The sequence below is a fragment of the Lampetra planeri genome, chromosome 4 (assembly GCF_965212315.1).
Source record: "Lampetra planeri chromosome 4, kcLamPlan1.2.h2, whole genome shotgun sequence".
NCBI classification, from domain to species: domain Eukaryota; kingdom Metazoa; phylum Chordata; class Hyperoartia; order Petromyzontiformes; family Petromyzontidae; genus Lampetra; species Lampetra planeri.
In genome coordinates, this window is record NC_136110.1 from 4,720,979 (window position 1) to 4,738,823 (window position 17,845).

At 43.0% G+C, this 17,845-nt stretch overlaps 1 protein-coding gene across 2 annotated transcripts in view; it reads right to left on the reverse strand.

The window, feature by feature from the left end:
* Nucleotides 1–17,845, reverse strand: part of LOC144717603 (dedicator of cytokinesis protein 1-like) — a 214,263-nt gene that overhangs the window by 42,041 nt on the left and 154,377 nt on the right. For both annotated transcript variants that reach the window (XM_078593098.1, XM_078593097.1), the window contains exon 34: nucleotides 11,394–11,542. In XM_078593098.1, coding sequence (XP_078449224.1) covers nucleotides 11,394–11,542 — 149 coding nt within the window. The remainder of the gene's footprint in view (nucleotides 1–11,393; nucleotides 11,543–17,845) is intronic.

Here is a 17,845-nt window from a genome sequence, read left to right on the forward strand (position 1 = left end):
CAACAACTTCAGAAAGATGACAACAAAATTCCTTCTTACACAAATTTTTCAATCGGACATCTAGGGCCACGATATTTAGTGCCATTCGCCTTTTATTTGACGCATGTCGGTGTCAAGTAAAAATGCCCACATCGGTGTCAAGTCATGAGGCAAATATATAATTTGGATATCTCACAAAAAAATGTAAGCATTCTAATACTGTCTAAGGGAACGCTCGTGGAGGCGGATATCAAAGAACTACTTCTGATCCCACGCTCCGCAGGGTTCAGCATTTTCCCACCCACCCTGCTCCAGACCGCAATGATCACCGCGTGGCAGTCCAACTGTTATCCTTAATTCTCGGAGCTGGAAGTTAACCAAATGAAGTGCCTGTTCACGACCCGATTGTCTTCTCATGGAAAACCTTTTTACACGTCGATTCATACCGTTCAAATAACCACCGTGACCGGACGCCCCCAAAACGGCATAGGTGGGAGGGTGCCTTCATTCAGCAGGGTACTGACGAAGGACTGCATTTTTATGTTCACGTGGGGAAAACAAATCATTAGGTTGTCATGGCGACACGTGCAATTTAACTGACAACGGATTCTCGGGGAAAATCACCACAAATGGGTGCTGGTTGGTGGTGTTGAGGGGAGGCCAAATTTGCTTGCAAGTTATGAGAGAGACCAGGGAGGCAAGGGGCACGAGGATGATTTTTTGTCACGGCAATTCTGAGATAATTGGCTCCAATTGGGTGCTACAAAGGGAGGAATGAGAAAATCCTGCAGTGTCTGCACAAAAACAAAGATACTTTTGTGAAAGAGAATCTTCTTCGATAGCCGCACGAATTCACGTGAGACTTAGGCGACATTGAAATAGTGAAAAATATTTTTTTAATGCGACTTATCTCTTTTTGAAGTGACGCCTAAATTGTCTGCAAATTCGCTATATTTAGCATTGGAGAAAAAAATCAGTCTGCCTCGTTTATATCAGCATTTAAAGCATTGTTATTATTATCTTGATGGGAATAGGGACCTTATCAGTCACGGGAAAGTTACCTTCATCAGAGTTTAGTCTAATGAGGTTTTAATTAGAGCGAGGTTTTCCAAAAGTATCGTTAGCGTCAAACGGTGCAAAATGAGCACAGCGCGATAATTGCCTTGGTGACATGCGGCCCAACTTGCGTTAGGAAAAAAAAACAGGTCAACGTACAAATATTTTGAAGATGTTTCTAGAAACAGGCATTAAAATATTACAGTTGCATGTCAGGGCACGCACAAAAAATCCTAACAAGGAAAGTGCTAAAATTGTATTTATTTTAAATTAATTGTGTTTTGCACCTTTTACACACATGGGAAGGAGAAATGAAATAAATAAGACCAAAGGATAATTATAAAACACAGTAATATTTAAAATAACACAGCCTCTACAATAAACTGGATTCACTACTTGGGACATAAGTGGAATTTATTTTGTCCATTGATCCGATCCAATTAGTTTAGTACTTTGTGTTTATATCTATTACTGTTTAGCATCTAATGAATTGTTTTTGATATTCGTAAAAACTTGACGATATTTTAATGACATTTTATTTGAATTAATTGTATGTTTTGCAATTATCCGCAATCCCTTTCGTAATTCAGGTCGTCCTTGAAAAATACGTATAGTCTGAATGAGTTCTTAGGAAGTAAAACATTAACGGTAATGAATCTATTTAGCTATCAACAGAGTCCTGACATACGCTGTCATGGATTAATGGTTAGCACCCTGGACTTGCAATCCAGAAGTTGCCAGTTGTGTTCTGAAAACAGTGGGCAAGTTACTGAAATCATCCAGCAGTATAAATGGCTACTCTAGAAACATTAGTGGTGGGGTAAAATGTGGGTATTCACCATCTCTTTAACACGATATCTAGACAGTGTGCACAGGAAGGACAACACACCCCCAAGGTGCTGTCGAGAGAGTCCTTTCGTGGAGAATCCCTTCTACCAGCAGTGGGATGAGCGAGCAATTGACCGGCTGCACCCGTACCTTTTATACCGACCTGGTCCAGGTTGAGCAGTTGCATTTGTGATGGTGGTGATGATGATGAAAGCATGCATGGCTTCGCCTAATGAACCAGTCGCTATGCACGCCAGTGCTCAGATTAAATGAGTGGCTCTCGTGGCTGTGTGGCCATGAATATCTTTGTACGACATCATTATGCAGTACAGTACTTTGCACTATAAATTGAAATTGTGCCTAAGTAGCATTTTAAATGGACATTTTCTCATCACGCCTTTTCTTTACGCTGGCATACTAAAAAAATTCACCTCCAACACATTTCTCAACAACAATGCCTTGAAAGGGAAAATATAGTTTATTATTTTATTATTATATTTGGCACATCCGATTAGCACGGTTGGCCACGTACGGTGCGAAAGAAGTTCAACATACGTACATTCTATATTTTGTATATTTTTCCTCTTAAGGCCAAAGTGTTATTGAAACATGAGCCGAATGTATTTACTTAACCTGTGCTTGTGTACCACTACCAACGCATAATAATCCATTTATTGCTAAACTAGCTGATTGTTGTGATACCGTATATGCATCCGATTTTGAAACCCTTCGTCAGGGAACGTCGCAGACATTGTCAGTGCATCAAGAAATTACTAAAAGTCCATCTTTTTAGTTATTTGGAACTCAGAGGTGATATTACAATTTTATATCTACAAGCTGAATGTACTTTGGACTGTTTTTCATCATCACCATCATCATAATAGCTGTCTTTACCACCACTTCTGCTGGTCTCACGATGCAATAATCCGTCGGGAAATAGGTCTCATCGCTCCATCTCATTGGTAGTGGTGGCGGTGTTCCACTCGGGACCCCCCCCCCCGCCCCGTTTGGCTGCCATTGTCATCGTTTTCAAGCGCCAGCCATCGTCACCTCGAGATTATCCGTGCCCTGCCCAAGCACGTTAATGTTTCATGGCAGGTAAAGTGAAAAGATTCTTCGTTAGGCACTTTGGTAGAACATGACTGGATTGTATTTGGCAGAAATAAATCATCACGGGACCTATTCTAGGCACGGAAATGTATAAGAAAAGTAAACCACCAGTCTTAGGCATTTTTTTGTAACACCTTTTGATGAAATAGTTTTTAATTGTGACTGACTGCTTGTAAAATATAACATCATATAAAACCATTTCCGCTTAAACATATTGGATTGCGGTCTATAAAGGCAATGGCATTTTGTTTATTAAAACGAACGTTCCATTTAACTTACAAAAAAACGCAACAAGCGATTCGAATTACCTTGTAAAACCGCGGCAGGCCCTCTATTACCTGTGGATATTGGAGACTCAAAGGTCCCCAATAAAACGCAGCCACTTTTGATGATGTAGCTACGCAGGTAGGGTTTTGCTTTTAAATGGCAAACCTTTAAATCAGCGGGAATGCAAACTGGCTACAAGCGCTCGTCAACAATAACTTGAAGACTTTACGTAATCTTAATGGGTAAAGAATTGATTAAAAAAGGCTAAATTAAATTTTAAATGCCATTCATTTTGAATGCGTTTCAAATTAATTGTGAGTCCAGTCTTAGGCATACTCGCGTTCTAATTAATTTCTGGAATCAAATCACCGCGTTTCGATCGCAACGCAAGCGACCGGTGACGGTCGCTTATGTGGCGATCGAAACGTCGTGATTTGTTTTATTTTCTAACTACGTAACTTCACCGAAAGAGCCAAAGAGTATAGATTCCTGCAGTCACGAAAGCTTCAAATCCGTATAAGACGTTGTTCATTCACACATGCCAAATATAGTTTGCTTATCTCCACTTGTTTGCTCAGTAACATGGTTTGTAGTGTTGTGCACAATGCATCACACCACCACTCCACGCCCAATACAGGTTTTTTTCCATTAGTCACACAGCCATATGGAGTACGTATTTTTTCTCGTGAATAAATCTCAGTGCATCCTACTGACATTTCAACATAAAAAGTCATGTTGCTGCATTATCTACCTTGTCATGCCCGTGTAAGTCATCAGTCTGTGTGACTACCCCAAGGGAACCCAGTGCCTGCCCGATAACAAGTAATGAGCGTTGCAGACCGTAATTAACGCTCTTCCACACAAATGGCGAGGGACACATTTCCCAGACAGAAGCTTCCACGGTCTCCCAATGTCTTGCACTACATCACGGGATGAAGTTAACAGAATTGGGAAAGACGATAGCATGTGATTGAGCAATTAAAGGCCTTCTGTCGGTGAGGGTTCAACCTAAGCCAAGTTAAACATTAAAGCAATACGTGGATCAATACGTGGATTGTTGATTGGTAATCAGATGTATGAGAATGGCACGGTTCCACATCTACGTGATAACATCTCAGAGAACCCTTCTCCTGTGATTATTTTATGGAGAAAGTGAGCTGCTCTGTGCAACGCATAAAGAAGCTCCCAGCACGTGGAGCGAAACGTCGGACAACGTGCCGAACAACATGCGGTACGAATTTGAAAACACGTCAGAGCTACGCAGCACAACTATGACAACACGCAGTGGTATCATAACAGTGTTGCGGTATTTGTCTTGTTAGGAACATATTTTAGATACTCCTGCAGAAATCTGTCATGCTTATGTTGATGTTTTACCATTATATATCCTGTGAACATTTCCAATGGCACTGAGACAAGTTAACATAATGTATCACACACGATTGTGCCTTCCTTTCATAGACTATGAGAAAACATTTAATGAACTGGCAACTAATGCAGCCATTCAGGCTCTCACAAATTAAGGACTTCATTAAACACGTTTTTTATTATCCCTTTTTTTAATAAGCTACAGGGAGATTGCATAAATAAACAACAGATATCACAAAAGTCAGGCTCTAAACGTGGTTATTGACACCAACGTTAGAAGATATTGTATTTAATAAATAAAGGCATACAGTAATAGCCATCTCAGATTTGCTGATGAGATTAATTATAAAAACCAAAGTTAATGACCTATATGCCACTGTTAAATAAATTGGCAAAGGCTACAAATCAGGGCTAAAGTTAAATGAGCAACACAAAAGTGACGGGCAACAAATTTTATGAACAAAAGTAAATAATGTATGGAGGGACACAACTCGAAAGCAGAGCAGCTATCTCGGGCAATTATTCACGAATTAATCAGTTAAATGTATCGGGATCAACGCGATGAGCTAAACATGTGAGTGAGAGCAGAATAGATTGCTTTTGGAAAATTCCAAATTCACAAAAGAAATGAACATGCCAGTGTGCCTACAGAAGAGAGTTTACAGTCACTGCATGTTACCCACAATGCCACGGGAATCAGAAACATGAACCGTGATACGGATCACGAAACAAAACGTGAATGGTACGCAAATAAGCATTTCGAGATGAATGCTGGAAATTCCACAGGGCAACAGAAGCCTGGACACATGAATCAGAGTACAAATACAAAGTAGAGGCATTATATTGACTCCGCAACAGTAAAACTGGCCGACTTAGGCAGGACACATTGCAGGACAAGGGATTATGGCAGGCAAAGGAGAAAACACACTTGAATAAACGTAAACTTGGAATTACACTGAAATACAGAAATATACGTAAGGGAATACATGCAAATTACAGACATGATATTGACTGTGAGGGAAAGTGGGCCTGGGCAGGACGCGTCTCTTGAAGGGACGGTGGTCGATGGAGGAGACTGCTGATAGAATGGCAGCAAAAGGAGAAAATGCACCCAAGAGGATGCCCATTGCGGAGATGGAGTGACGAGATCGGCTCACGTGGGGGAAGCGAGTTCCACTATGGCATCGCAAGACCCTGAGGGATGGCAAATATATTGAGAGGCCTTCACCCACCAGTGTATAGAACATATCTGATGAAGGTGAATTGGAGAATTTGTATTCATATGGGCACACCTTTACAAAACCAAAATCACTCAACGCTATAGAGGTTTGGTTGGTTTTGTTTTCAGAATGCTAAGCTTCATAGGGTTCAGTGATCCTAGACAATGTTGAAGGTGGATGAAAATTATGTGGTGCATCTATTATGGCACGGCACACAAATGTATGCATTGTTTCTTTATAAAGAAGATGTTTGGCTGGCTTGCTCTGGTTTTGATGCTTGTTAGGGTCTTGTTATAGCTAACGCTGGCTACTCTGGTGTTAGCTGAGCTTAATGGCTTTGCTGGTTGGGTCTGCATAGATGTATCTTTTTTTTACTCTACTCCTAGCGCACAACAGACACCAGCTTACTTAACATAACGTCCATCTGGAAAGGTTCTCTGTTGAAAGTTGGAATTGCTGCATCATTCACGCGGTGAACTTCGCCGCAGTCCGGCGATTCTCTCGGTGCCTTCAGTTTGCTCGCCTGATGATAACCGGCAAGCTCCGGTTACCATCTCGGCCATCGATGGAGGCGTGGGATTAGAGACAGAAATTGGTTGCCGCGGTGATGGAGCAGATAAAGAGATTTCTCGTGCTGTCAGTGAAAATGTCCCTTGAATGAGAATGCACGATCGATAGTAAGAGTCGGGAGTTTTAATGAATGTAGATTGGTTAATGGAGTAGGTACAAAGAGCTGAAGATAGGGAGGCGAATTCGGTAAGGTGCCTGCAGACAGTGCGCAAATAGGATTTGTATTCAGACAAAAGCCGTTCTTGATGTAGTGCCATGTGGAAGTATGATGGTGTTATTGGAATATTTGACGAAATAAAAAAAAGTTTGCTCAGGCACCAAGGGATATATTTCATTTTACAGAAGAACTGTAATGGATCAGGGACAGATGTGGATGACTCTACACATATATTGCACGAGCTCGAGCAACAAGCCCAGACACGAGTACCTTCTAAAAACACGTGAACAAGCTGAAGGTATGCGTACATTTCAAAGCAACGCTTCACTGATTTTCGCAATAGTCAAATAGCACATTGAGATATGTTTGATCACACTGGGAATTTGAAAGCTGCAGCCTTACCGCTTGTTTCAAAAATGGCATGAAAAAAACGAAGCATGTGTTTCCAATCATTGTGGCATAAGTCTGAAGATTAATGTTAAATCGGAAATTATATTGACTGTACACTGCATGGTGTTACTTCAATATCTCACAGGTTTGCTTACAAGGTGGCCTTTTCTCATGTTATTTGGTGAGGATTGGTAAAACCACCCGTGGCCGGTGGTTCAGCGATGGAGCGAGCGGCTCGCAATCCCAAGGTTGCGAGTTCAAATCCTGGTTGGTGGTTGACTCATCCCATCATCCTTCCTGGGTCGTCAAAAAACGTACCATTATGTGGGAAAGTCAACAGTGCTTTTCTCCAAGATGGAGTCGCCTCTGCCATAGGAATGTGGAATTTCCACCACTGGCTTAGGGCTGTAAACAGGAGATGAGCACTGCCTCAATGCCAGTCGAGCAGGAAATTAATTAGACCTTCTTGAAAGCAATGGAAATAATAAATGGCGCAGTTACAATAATGGGATTGTGTTTGAGAATTATTTTTCTAACTTCCGTAAGAAAAAATAGCCATTGGCAATATGTCGAGAGAAAAAAACTCCCTGCATGAGCTGCAAACTGCCATTAACATCCAAGTTAGACAATTCGCGATGCACATGCACAGTAATGTCACCGCAACAACAGCCAAAAACGAAGCAATAAAACGGTGATGGCTTTGTCAGTGTTGAATATTGCTGACTTGTTCGTGAAGCCACTGTGCGTGTGTTTCAAGTGGTAAACTGGTGTATGTATGTTGAAATTCTTTCGCACCGTACGTAGTCAACTTTGCTAATCGGAGGTGTGGGGGAAGGACAACAAAACTAAAGGCAAACCACGATGAAACACAACATTGCCTTTTATTATTGGGAAGCACCATGGAATATTACATGTGATAGGTGACTGGGTCTAATAACTCACCCGCAGAGTAGTGGTGAGTCTGCAACAAGTTGGTTAGAACAAGCGGTTAAAATTGGGAGATATGTGTTTTACACTTTATTTAACAGATACGAATTGTATGAAAGTGCCAGCATTAATAATGAATGAAAGCATACCCATGTCATAAATAAAACATGCAGCTTTTTGGAACCATTATTACAAGTTAGGCCACGTCATGGTGTAATTCAAATTTTCTGGATTGGCCACTCTAACTTTCTCAATATCATCTTTCTGCATTATGTTTGACATGATTTTAAATCAAGCGTCGTATCTGATTGCAAATTTTTGGTTGTGAGAACTGCCCTCCAACTTACCGGTGAGCTGAAATAATGCTAATTTGCACGGTAATCGCTTGTAGATGGGACAATTAATTCGTTTTGCCATTGAAGGGTGGTGGAGGGGTCTTGATGATACTAATTTGGTCAATCCAGCACGGATTGGTAAAGGGACAGGACCCGTCACTCATTTTAGCCATGGCCAGATTCACAGCACAATGCGCCACAACAATCAGCCATCACTCCACCTCTTCATGAATAGAACACAAATACCTCCTTGCCTGTATATAATTGGCCACATTATGAGAATGTTTGAGCGTTGTTTTTTTGTGTGTGTGCGAAACTCGTCCATAAACATATATGTATACACAGCGTAACATGAGAGGGTCAGACGTGTGATGCAGCTGGCTTCGGGGCAAGCTTTCAGGAGATATCATTAACAATAAGCAAAGTGCTAGAGCAAAGTGAAGGAGTGTGAAGAAGCCTCTTTGATCCTCACATTAAAATAAAAATGAACGCACATATAAAGGGAGTTAACATATTGCAAGAACAGAAACTTAGCCATAATTTAGAAGAGTGATTTGGGGCAGAAGAGGTCTGTCAATGTTCAGGATCTTTGCAAAATGTAGCCAAAATAATAATATTAATAAATACAGCTTATATAGCGCCTTTCATAAAATCTAAAGGCGCTTCACATCAAAGCCCTTTGGGATTGAGGGAAAAAAGCCTTCGGCTTTAGATGGCAAAAACTGATACTTCTGATTTGTAGTTTGGAATTGTATTTGTCATTATATGCCAATAAATTGGCAATTTTGGCTTTTGTTTACAATTTCAACACTAACTCATTTCTTTTGTTTGAATACATATGCAGTTCTATTATTTTTTTACATATCATGGCTTGAAATATCCCACTGCGTTTTGCTTTGGGGCTTTAGGGCAATCTTTGGAATATGGCATATTTGTCACTTACGCACAATTCACTGAATATTTACTGCATATATATTAGAACCTGGGAATTCCTTGCAGTATATGATGGATCTGTGGACATTATAGAAACTTCAATCAACGTTATTAATGTAGGGAGGATATTATTTTGTTATTATTTTATGCTTGTAAATGAATGTGAAATTGGTCTGAAATTATATGACTCACTCCAGAGCGACAATGGGTTACAAATAACAACATGAGAATAAAGGTGGGATTACAGTGAATGTGACCTTATTCAATATTTTTTTATTACCAAAACTTTGTGGACAGTCCTCATATATGATGTGGAGGATTTTGCTGTTGTGTGTTTTTGGGTTGTAACGCATGTTGTTCAATTCAGTTCAGATTCTAAATTCAAATTCACTTCCTGAAGAAGCTTCCAGCACATGGAGTGGACATCATTCTAAACAACGTGCGGCAAAACCCAAAAATACATCGGAGTGCTAATCCTCATTTGGCAATAGTTTTATTTTACTTATCTGTTATATGTTGTCAACAATATTATTAGGCAGATGCATCACACAAATTATGATGTTTTTAATCCAAAATTTCACCTCTGGGATGGAGTGAAGGCGCAATGCTGAGCACACTATATTATGAAACCAGGTAACCTGAAGTCTATTAGATTACATGACTTCTAATCACACAAAGGCAATAGCTTCAAACCACAACCCTAGCCAACAATCATGCCCACAAAAGCTGGACATATTCCATGATTTACGCCTTGAGGGATTTCACAAACATCTAAACAGTTCTCATGATTGCATACCATCGCATGGGTAGGCCGTCGTAATTGTGCTGTATTGTCTCAACAATGACGACGGCACGATGTCCGACATTTCGCAGCACATCCTGGGAGCTCATGTGTATATACGCACATTCGCGAAGACGCTGGCACCACGTGGAGCGAAAACGTACAGCATGCCGAACAACACGCGGTGCAGCACGGATACACTCGTTGAGAGAAATTGTGTGACCTATTCGAGTGTGGTTTGAGGAAGAAAATCCATGGTTGAATGCGATGTGACCCTTGTTTTCGTTCCAGATTTAACTATCCAGACGGCAGACGTATTGTGCAATCAACAATGGCGGCCCCCTTGAACAACTGCGCATTCATTCCACTCGTTATGTTGTTCGCGGGTTGTGCCATGTCACGTTCGGCACGGGGACCATGCCTATGCAGCACGAGCGCGGAAATTTAAGCGCCTACAATGTATTTCTTTGTTATCTTGGTGACAACTGCATGGATTGTCGCACCATTTGCGAACGGGTGGAATGGCAGAAATCAGGACATGAACGTGCGTGCATGTGTGTGGGTTGCGGCAGCGTAGCGGTTAGCGCGCTGCACTATGAACCTGGCCACCCGAGTTCGATTCCTGCTCATGGCCAACATAAGTTGACGATTATCTGAACCGGTCCTGGGTCTCCCCTAGGTCGACTCAGCCTCAAATAAGTACCTGGTGCGGTGTGTAAAAACGTCGCCATTAGGGAGACAAAGGCGGCCGGGCGTGGTGCTGGCCACCCACCCCCTCGTGTGCCGTTCTGGCCTTCATAGGTGCTCACTAACAGCACTTGTATCAACAATCTGTCTTTGTATGTGTGATGACTATAGCAGTGGTAGGTGAGTTGATGACTGCAACTCCAGCCAACATCACTCGTGTCGAGAGGTTACAGATGACAGGCAAGTCGGAATTACGGCCAATTTCAGCAGTCAATGGGGCTGCATGCGGCAACAGTTTATTTTATTACCCAGCCCAGACCTAGCTCCTTTCAACTTCCATCCTCGAAGACCCTGTGAAAGATGTTGTGCTGGGGAAGATGGTTTCACATTAACAAGACTGTGAAAGCAGTCGTGCCGTTGGTGGCTTTACGGACAACCAAATCACCTCTCTGCTGTCACCATTAGGAAGCTGGTAAGTCACTGGGACAAGTAATAGTACGCTAGAGCGGTGCTCTAGAACTCCCTCGAGCAGAGGCTCTTACAGCAGCAGTGGCATGAGCAAGCAGTTGCAGGGGAGCACATTTACCTTTAACCTAAACCTGACCAGAGCTCATCTGACTCTGGACTCTAACCCAGGTTCTCTCTTGTTCTGGCTCAACAAGCAAAGGTATCAGATGCCACGAGCAACTCAACAAAGGTACAGACTGCGAGACCGTGAAGCGGAGTGGGCCGGGGTGAGGGCCGGTTGTGTGGGAGTAGCACACGGTGGAGGAATAATGGCTTACCTTCTTGAATTCACGGGTGTAGTGGTATTCACACTGCATCATGTCAAAGAAAATGGGGATGGTGGCCTTGCGTAGCTCCATTTCAGGAACCAATGTCATCTCCAAAATGGGCCCAATCATCCCAGGGATGAAGCGAATCTTGTGCTGGCCTGCAAAGCATAAAAGGATCAACGATGTTTGTAAAATCCTGAAAAGCCCAATGTTATTATTGGCCTGCAAGAGCACGCACGTAAAGCATGGAATTTTCTCACGATGGCTGTTTATGTTCATAACTACGCATAGTATTTGAGTGCGCATGGTAACTCCAGACATCGCACGTTTGCTGCCACCGTGCCAGTGTCGCTAAAAACCACGTGAAAGCAATTTACAATCTTTGCACGACGTTTGCACTTATCGTTATTTGAAAATAAAAACATTTTGGCGCTGTCTTACAATAGATAACTGAAAGCCTCGCACTCAACGAAAATATGTCCACGCTTCTTGCCATTATACAACTAATGTTTATAACCCGTTTTTTTTTTGCGTGACTGGAAATTGTTGTGGGCTTAAGTGTTGAGCCAAATGTGCATTAAAGCCACAGCCATTTTATCGCTGAGAGTTGCTGTCAGACAGATGTGACCCAGAGTGCAGTTGCTTTTGTTTCGACCCTGTCAAACTGTTCCTCGGTCTGCACAAGGGGATAACCCTCTGAGCCCACTGCTGACCAATTTTCTCCCTCAACTTGAGTGTGATTGAAGACCCCTTTTGCTGGGCGCTGTCAATTAATGTGCTGAGATTGGCAATCTTGCCGTGCATGAGAACTCTCGCCGAGCAATCGGCATTCATTTTTTCAGTTGTTGATGTTGCCAGGGTGCAAACCCGAGCTGAAATGAAGGACTGCCGACATTACCCCGCTCTCCCTGCATGAGATTATAGAACCACCCAGCCCACAGATGATGGCACCAATATTGCGGGCCGTGAATGCTACGTGGGGGGGGGGGGGGAGTTGCGAGCGAGCGTTTTCATTTTCTGACCGATTTGACGTTGCTCACAATTTCCCTGCCGCGTGAATGATGGCTGTTTTTGCAGATGCTGCCAATGGGCAAGCAGGCGCGATCGCTTGGGGATTGGAAGGGAGGGTGCAGCCGACGTGAGTTGCACAGACGTTAAATTAACAGTTACTAACAAGGACATGTGGCGCAGAAAAGTGCACTCACTGCTACTGGTAGGAATTTGCAGCTGAGTGATTAGGGGCAGCATGCCACTGCATACAATATAGACTAAAGGTGCTTTTCTACTCGAGGCGGGTTCCAATGTTAAACAAACGGTGAATGCATCTGTGTCTCATTTGAATTTCATTTACCTGACACGTGAGTAGATGTGGTCACTTTATGCATATTCGGCAACATATCTAGAGATCTGTTTTTATTTGCGCCGTTAAAATCATTAACACTGCAATCATATTGAATTGCCTGGGGTTGTGTGCAGTGCACATATTTTGTGGCTCGCAATTCGAAGCTTGAGAGTTTAACGCCTCCTTGGGTTGAGCTCAACCCTCTGTCCCCCCCCCCCCCCCACGGTTATTCAAATGGGTACCACTTTGTGGCAGACAACAGTTGCACCCTCAGGATACATTTGCTCCCACTAGGATTGTAAGCAGACCTCCCTATCTTGTTAAAGCCGTCAATCACTTATTGGTCGAATGATGAGCATTCATGACATTTGTGTTATTATTATTATGATTATTATTATGATTATTATTATGATTATTATTATTATGATTATTATTATTATTATTATGATTATTATTATGTACATATAGCCATTTTGTCAATCCGCTGCTGGATGAGAGCGGCCCACACCATGCGGGTCGTCGAGTTATTTGACCATACTTCACCATGCTAGGTTGGTGAAGGTGGGACATCGAGATGCAGGAGTATAGAAGTAAAGTTCAACAATAGATTTGTCTGCCCCGCTGTCTGCTGTCCACATAATAGCACAATGCCACAGCCATCATATGACACCCTGTTTGTGCGTGGTGGTGATTGGGTGCATTTAGAGTAGTTTGGTCACCGCCACAATTATATAAGCAGTCCTTTAAAAAAAAACAGGTGGAAAAAAAAATCTGTATTTATCATATATATCAAATGTATCTAAACTAAACGCAAATATAGTTATACATTACAATATGTTGATTATCCAACTGATTGCGGACTTGCCTTGACTATTGCAACTACGTCCTAGTCCAGACCTCCACCGGCAACCTAAAAAAACTTCAAAGACTACAAAACAACCTAGTACGCATCGTCATTGGCCACACTCATCCCCGTCTCGACTCACTTGCCTGTCTCCGTGCCCTCAACTGGCTACCCATCGCCAGCAGGGTCATATACAAGATCGCCTGCCTCTGCCACGATGCCTTCACATCTGCCTGCCCGCCGTACCTCTCTTCACTATTGACGACTTGCAACTCAGCACACGGCAGATACCTGCGCAGCGCGACTCACGACCTCCTCTTGATACCGAGATCCAGGATGGTCACGTCTATGCGCCGCTTCTCGGTGGCAGCCCCAACAGTCTGGAACCCCATCCCTCTGCACATTCGCAGCATCACCTCAATCGCCTCCTTCAAGAGACACTTAAAAACTCACCTCTACAACCACGTGCTTTCGAGCGACTCTGAGATTGGCTCCGCGCCTTTGAGTTGTGCGCGTTATAAATTGCATTATTATGATGTATTTATAAAATGACAATTACAACCATGCACTAATACTGCAGTGCATGTGTAGGGGGTTAATTGGTCAGGGCGGATATGTAATAGTCGGAGATGTGACATTGTACTGCACTGCAATTCTTGGAAGACACATTTGTAGTGTTAAAGAAACACAAAGCTTGAAAATTGCTGACTACTTAGAAAGCAAAATAAAACGCAGCCGAAAACGGCACACTTTAGGCAAACCCAGCGAATACATTTGCAATGCAAAAACGCGCAGGGCGTATTCATTACCATTTGTCCGTCAACTAATATAAAGAGTGTGGTGGTTTTGCACGTGCGCTGGGGCTGGTGTTTACACGATTGATTTAGGTGCCTCTGCCCTGTCTGAGCATGGATGTGTTAAATTGCCATCTGACTCAACCAGATGTGGGTGGGAAGGAAAACAAAGTCAAGGGATGAGGACTGCGATTGCAATGCTGCCAAGTGAGTGTGCCAGCATGCGGATCCAATGTTCCACTATTAAGCCAGCCAATTTAATCCATAACTTACAACGGTAATTAGCGATTCCAGTGTTATTAGTATTAAGGGTAAGGCTTTGGAGTTAACAAGGAAATAATTTTTGAATGCAGGTCGCATGCTTGGCACTGCTGCAGTAATAAGTGTGCAAATCCAATGGGAATAAGTATGCAAATGCATTGAGGGATTAATGTGTGCTACGGTGTACCCCCCTGTCCTACCCACCCCCCTCAATAGCCCCTGCCCGCCCCCCCCGGGCCCCCTTCACCCACTCCACCCCCAAAACCCCACCAAGAATCCCCCACCCTCCTTCCACTTTGAGGCATTTCAAACAGCGACAAAGATCCCCCAGTATAGCCTGCAACACAATGTTGGGGCAAGTGCCGTTAGCGAGCACCTATGAAGGCCGGCACGGCACACGAGAGAGTGGCCAGCACCATGCCCAGCCGCCTTTGTCTCCCCAGTGACAATGTTTACTCACCGCACCAGGTGCTCATTTGAGGCCGAGTCGACCTAGGGGAGGCCCAGGACCGGTTCAGATAATCGTCACTGGTGTTGGCCGCGAGCGGAAATCGTACTAACCACTACGTTACCGCTCCCCAACAAAGGTTTTCATATCTATTTGTATTCATTGCTGGGTTCACACGGTGTCTGTGCCCAGGCTTGCCAGCAGTGATTTTATAAATATTAATGTAAGGTGAGGGACATTTGCATAATTAAGGGATGCAAGGTTAACGATGTTTTCACAAATACAACTCGGAGGCTGGGTAAATAAGTCAATGCCACAGATATAACTCCTGTGCCTTAGCTTGCCAACTCTAGGACCTACAGTTAATGTTCTGAGAAATGTAGCCGTGTCAATTCTTATTTTCATCAAAAGCTTCATCATCATCATCGAGCTCAGCACCCATTATCATACAGTGCGAGCAGACATGGATGCAAGTATTTGCATAATTCATGTTCATTGGATTTTCCTTTGTCTTTTTCTGATCAGTGAATTTCACAATTTATTTCTAATTGTGGCACGAGAGATAATTGCATGGCTAACTTCGTCCGGGTGTTTTTTTTTCGAGATGAAATGTAATTCTCTTCATCAGCCACTGTATCATCCACTGCTGGATGAAGGCTGCCCCAAACCGCCTCCATTCATCACATTGCTGTGATGTCACAATCGCCCAGCACCTGCACACGAACTGAATTCACCTTTGACAATTCCCACAATTGTCGGTTGTTTTGAAGTTACTCAAATTTGTAAAATATTCTTTGTCAGTACGAAAACTGTAGCGGTTTATGTAAACAAAATATTCGTTTTATAATGAGATATAGTGGTTATATATTTAAAAAAATGTGTGAAAAAGTTCATTATACATCCTGACATAAAATACTGCAGTGCCTGAGACTAATTACCCGAGATGCTACGAACAAACTCTACGGAGTTAGGAAATCATCTGTGTAAAAAAACTTTTACAGAAAAGAAAACTATACCATATGGCTCGTGCAACGTGCATGTATACTTCAGCACGCATGGTTAGCATAATGTTACGTAGCCATTGAAACGTAAAATGCAACTTCTTTAAATGCAATGTGGATCAAATACAAAACAAGTGCCCAAAGAAGCATGGAGATTTGCACGCTCGGAATTACACGGTGAAAGAGAAACGCACGGATTAGAGAGCGTACGCTAGTTAACTAAGTTAGTCAAACTGTTGAAGAAAGTAAGTGGACTTTGGCAGGAAGTGCGATGATTGGCCGTTGGTCCAGAATAAATGACAGAGTGGCAGCTGAGGAATGGAACACGTCAGAAAGGACATCCACCGAGGAGATGAAGCGATGAAATCAGCACGTGTGCAGGTGCTGGGTGGATCATGACATTGCTGGATCACGAGACACGGGCCACGACTTAGCTAGGCCTTCATCCAGCAGTGGATTGATTATGGCTGACGATGATGAACTTGTGCAGTGTTACATAATCCCATGAAAAGCCTGTTTCCAAACTAAAATGCATACACACCTGTTCCTTGAGATATATTTCAACAATGTCACCTTACACCGCATATGCATCGTTTGCTTGTTGTTGCATCCCCCATAAAGCGTCATTATCATCGGTCATATTGAATCCGCTGCTGGATGAAAGTCCCCCCCGAGTCATGGCCATTCTTCACCGTCCCGCGAAGGCGCAATCCACGTAGCACAAGCTGACGAGCCAATCTCTTACGCTCCATCTCCAGGGTGGACGCCCTCTTGGCTGGCTTCCCTCATCACGCTGCCACTCAGCGGTTATTGTCGTCCACTGGCCATCGTCTCTTCGATTTACGTATACATCTCAAGCCCACTGAACTGTACTTTACAGTCCAAAATCTGTGCATATGTTATACAATCCACGTGTTCATCTTTTTGTCTCACAGTGTAATCCCAAGCAAGCATCTCCCCATGCATATTTGCATACTTTTGAACGTTTGTACCCATCCTCTTTTCCAGTGGTCCATTTCATAGCTGGCAATATACCAAAATTAATACAGTTCCTCTTCAGACACATTGATACGTTGCTTTTCATTAAAATGTCAAAGGTTTCGTCTTACATAAGCAACTGTTTAACATGTATTCTCGTGCATATTTTAAGGAACCTACTCAGAGACCACACGCAAGGTTAAAACTAAATTTGCAGCATCCTCAATCACTTCATCAATAAAATCCATCCAATATCATTGCAGTGATGGGAGTTGCTCGAGCATTCTTCACCACGCTGGTCAGTGCGAGTTACTGAAGGGGGCGGAGGGCAGGACTGATATCACGTGCCAATAATTTAAGTCATTGAAAAATACGCATGACCTGGATAATCCCTTGAGATGAAAGATCTCATTTTCAAGGGTGTCCAGGGTGTGAAACAACAACACACATACAGAGCGAACACGTAATGGCACGCAGACAAACAATTGCAAATCTACAACAGCGGAGTGGTAGCCTAATGTTAGCCTTGACCGGGAGTGAAACTCGGGCCTCCAAGTTCACAGCGCAGTGCGCTAACCAGTGCGCCACCGCTCCACCCAATGCGAGAGGTGGACAGTGTTGTGCTGGATTGGATGGAGGCAATACTGCCTCGTGGCTTTTGGCATTGCTCCTGAGCTAAGGTTATTACAAACCCATTAGCTCGCAGGCCAGCTGTTCTGCTCATAGCGATGCGAAAAGCAAAAAAAAAGTATTAGCATTGAAGGAACACGTTTTTAAACCCTATCCAAGAGAA